At 43.7% G+C, this 4,460-nt stretch overlaps 1 protein-coding gene across 1 annotated transcript in view; it reads right to left on the minus strand.

The window, feature by feature from the left end:
* The window catches only part of MICU2 (mitochondrial calcium uptake 2), a 129,911-nt gene extending 127,958 nt beyond the window's left edge, over positions 1-1,953 (minus strand). The window contains exon 1 of the mRNA XM_019524813.1: positions 1,830-1,953. Coding sequence (XP_019380358.1) covers positions 1,830-1,953 — 124 coding nt within the window. The remainder of the gene's footprint in view (positions 1-1,829) is intronic.
* Between the last annotated feature and the right edge of the window lie 2,507 nt (positions 1,954-4,460).

Below are 4,460 nucleotides of genomic sequence, written 5' to 3' on the forward strand. Positions count from 1 at the left end.
TTCCTGGTAAATCTACTCCTTCTCCCGGACAACTCATAGATTGTGGGCACCCCCTTCTGGGCTCTTAAACAATGGACTTTATCAGCCCCCAAAAAGAACATCAAGCTTCTTATAAAGCCATTGCATAAGACTAAAGGTTGCAGAGAGGGTAGCTGTAATGAGGTCCATGCAATAGGGAAGAGTCACAGATGTGGAGGAAGGAAGAACATTAGACTGGAGAGAGTAGATCTGTATAATCTGACAGAATCTGCAGCAGGAACACTGGGTCTATAAGGGTGCCTCTAGATGTGCCAGGAGGCTGCTTGGAGCACTCTTGATTAATCGAGTCTGTTGGAGTGTGCTAATTAGTGTACTCCAGCCAGCCTCTGTGTCTTGTGTATCAGCATTCCTGTGTTTCAAAATGGCGGGGGTGCTTTAACTAAAGCTCGTTTCATGAGCTTTAGTTAAAGTGCCCCCACTGCCATTTTGAAGTGCAAGGATGCTGATACATGAGATGCTGTGGCACTTTAACTAGAGCAGCCCTTGGAGCTGCTCTAATTAAAGTGACACCCTACCCCCACGTTCACAGCATGGTTAATAACACCCTAAAAGAGGAAAGGAGATTATTGCTTTAAAAGCACGAAACTCCAGTTGTGACATTGTTGCACTCTGTGTGGCAAGAAAGTGAAGAGACAGCTTGAAGAGACAGCTACAATTGAATTTTCAGTGAGTTAATTGTTAACCAGGCTAGGATTTGGCCAGGACACTTGAATTCATACCCTGAACCCACTGCAAAAGGAAAACCGCTTCATAACCCATGCACTTACTACGTTGCCTACTGGTTTAATTTTGGAGGACAAACTTAAAAAAAAACTTTAAAAAAAAATTCTTACATAATATCAATATGTTTTGTACAAGCTCCATTTCTGTACAAGAGACATCCTGTTGCAAAACAAAGCCCAGGGCTGAAGTCCAGATCTCCCTGCACCCTTTCCTTCAGTGCTTTGTGACTTTCAAGGCACACCCATTGCTGCCTCCTCCTCCAAAGTACGTCAAGTTATCAGTGAGTGGAATAGTTAGACAGCTAGGAGGGCTGTATTTTGAATATTGATGTATTAGAACTGAATTATATTAGATGTCATATAGGTAAATGAGGAAAAGCACACTGATCACATATGCCAATCAGGGCACTAAATTATTTGCATAATATCTCCAGATTCCTTAATCTTTATTCTTAACAGGTAAGCCAACTGGTGCTTGTCAGGATTTACAAATATGCTGTTTATAAATGATGGCAAAAGGTTAGTGCCTTTTCAAAAGCACCCACAAGATAAACCATCAATCCTTCACCTCTACCATATTTACTTGCACATGACATGCACCCCACTCCCTGAAAATCACCTGGTGAAAATGGAGGTGTGAGCTTTAAATGAGAAAGCGTGGGAAGCAGAGGGCCCAATCCTGTAGAAGCCAAACTGCACATCAAGCTGAGCAGTCAGTGTCACCTGCTGTCAGGTGAGGGTCCATCTGGTTCAAAAAGGGGGGCTGGCCAGATCAGCTCCAGCAGGATTCTGTCCTCAGGAAACTGAACTGCCTGGCCCCTTGTATCTTCTCAGGCTGGTTGGCTGTATCCTGAAGGTAAGGAAGTTACAGAGCAGCCACAGGTTTTTGAGCATCCCCGACTGCAGTTGCCTGTGTTTTCCCTGCAAAAATTCTGTACTTACTGGTATTTTCAAGGAAAGATCCTTTATCTTAATTCCACCTTTTCAAAAACAAGGTGTATGTCTTACTCAGGGGCATGTGGTATGTGAGGAAATAGGGTATTATGTATTGAACAAGAACTGACTTACGCCCAACTTGATCAAACATCACTGAGAATAGGAAGTCCCTTGGTGTCATGTAATATTCTCCATTATATTCCAATGATGCAAAATGCATAAAGCGTTGTTTTCGAATAGACAATTTTTCTGCCATTTCCTCATCAGCAACATCTTCCTTCTGAAACAGAGAAAAGACTGATGCAACAAAAATATGCTTTGTTTTTTAGACCAGAATTGTAATAAGGCAGGGTCATGTGATGACTTTTATTATCACAGAATCAAAGAAAAATAGAATTGGAAGGGACCTCAGGAGATTATCTAGTTTAACCTCCTGCTCAAAGGACAAGATCATCTCAGTCTAAATCATTTCATCTAAATGTTTGTCTAACCTGCTTTTACAAACTTCCAAGACTGGAGATGCCACACTCTTTCTAAGTAATCTGTTTCAATGCTTAACCACCCTCAGAGTTATAAAGTTCTTTCCCATCTCAAACCTAAATTTTCCTTGCTCCAATTTAGGACCATTGTTTCTTGCCCTGTCCCCTCAGGCCACAGAGAAATCTATCACCAACCTCTTTATAGCTATCTTTCCTACATTTGGAGCCTGTTATTGAATTTCCCCACTTTTCTCCAGACTGAAGAATCTCGGTTCTTCCAATCTTTCCTCAAAGTCATGTTTCCTCTACTAATTTTTTGTTGCTCTCACTGGAATCTTCTCAATTTGTTCATATCTGTCCAGAAGTATAGGGCCCAAAATGAAGACAGTACCCAAGGGGATGACTAGCCATTGCTGATTAGAAGGGACAAATCACTTTCCATGGCTTCTGTGCAACACCCCTGTTAATACAACAGGGTATATTAGGAGAAGTGGCAGCATGTGACTACTTGAAGAAGGAAGGCCCCAGGATTGAAGAGGAGAGGGCTGAAGTCAGTGACTGCTTTCAAGCACTCTGTGGTAGAATTGCTGAGGAAGAAGCAGAGGAAAGGACATCTGCAGGCATGAGGAACAGGCTTACCTGTTAAGAATAAAGATCTAGGAATCTGGAGATGTTATGCAAATGATTTAGTACCTTGATCTGCATATGTGAGCAGTATGCTTTTCCCCATTTACCTATATGACACCTAATGTATTTCAGTTTTAATGTGTCACTATGTACACATTCCTCCTAGCTGTCTAACTATTCAAATAACCAAAGACGCAAAGAAAGTGAAACTACTCAACAAATACTTTATCTCAGTCTTTAAGGATTACGTGGATAAGGAAGGGAGCAAGCTGAGGGAAGAGATAACAAAAGTGACTGTTGGAGAGCTTATGTTGGATCTTAATGAATTCAATTCAGCAGAGTTGGATGAGCTTCATCCCAGAGTCCTGAAGGAACTAGCAGAGGAGATCTTGGAGCCTTTGGCAAAGAAACTCATGAAGTCACAGGAAACAGGCCAGGTACTAGAGGACTGGAAAAGTGTCAATGTAATGCCTATCTTTAATAAAGGCAAGGAGGATCCATTATTGACTCCAAGATGAACATGAGCCAACAGTGTGAGGTCACGGTTGGCAGGGCTAACCAGACCTTGTCGTGCATCCACAAGTGCATCTCTAGCAGGGACAAGAAGGTGATTCTCCCCCTCTATGCAACACTGGTCAGGCCACAGCTGGAGTACTGTGTCCAGTTCTGTGCGCCCCACTTCAGGAGGGATGTGGACAACATGGAGAGGGTCCAGAGGAGGGCCACCCAAATGACCCGGGGACTACAGGGCAGACCGTACAATGAGAGACTGCGGGACCTGAACCTGTTCAGCTTTCACAAGCGAAGGCTGAGGGGGGACCTGGTGACAGTCTATAAACTCACTGGGGGGACCAGAAGGGTGTGGGAGAGACCTTGTTTCCGCTAGCGCCCCCTGGCATAACAAGGAATAACGGCCACAAGTTGTTGGAGAGGAGGTTTAGATTAGACATCCGTAAGAACTACTTCACAGTTAGGGCGGCTAGGAACTGGAACCAACTTCCAAGGGAAGTGGTGCTGGCTCCTACCCTGGGGGCCTTTAAAAGGAGGCTTGATACCTACCTAGCTGGGATCATTTGAGCCCAGTTTTTTTTTCTCCTGCCCCGGCAGGGGGTCGGACTTGAAGATCTATAAGGTCCCTTCTGACCCTACTTCTGTGATTCTATGACCCTGAGAACTACAGACTGGTTAGCCTCATCTCAATACCTGGGAAGTCACTGGAGCATATCCTAAGCAAGGCCATTTACAAGCATCTAGAAGAGGAAGGGCTGACTGAAATCGGTCAGCATGGATTTATGAAAAACAAATTGTGTCAAAGAAACCTGATCTTCTTCTTTGACAATGCTACAGATTTAGTGCATCTGGACTTCAGCAAGGCTTTTGACAAGGTCTCACATGACCTTCTCATAAACATATTGGAGAAATGTGGGCTGGATAAAACTACCACATGGTAACTAGATAAGTGATTCAATAGCTGCAAGCTTTTTAGCATCCTTTCATCTATGAGAGGATGGTGGATATTGCAGCCTACGATGCAGATGGTTTGTACCGTCTCATGTGACTGAACAGTCCAATCTGAGATTTGCATGATCTGCCGCAGTGGTTGCAAGTGTGTCTCATGGTTGGGTGGTTCAGGAGCTGCTTGCTTCCTATGGATTCT

This window comes from Gavialis gangeticus, unplaced genomic scaffold, assembly GCF_001723915.1.
Source record: "Gavialis gangeticus isolate Ggan-Ray unplaced genomic scaffold, GavGan_comp1, whole genome shotgun sequence".
NCBI lineage: Eukaryota > Metazoa > Chordata > Crocodylia > Gavialidae > Gavialis > Gavialis gangeticus.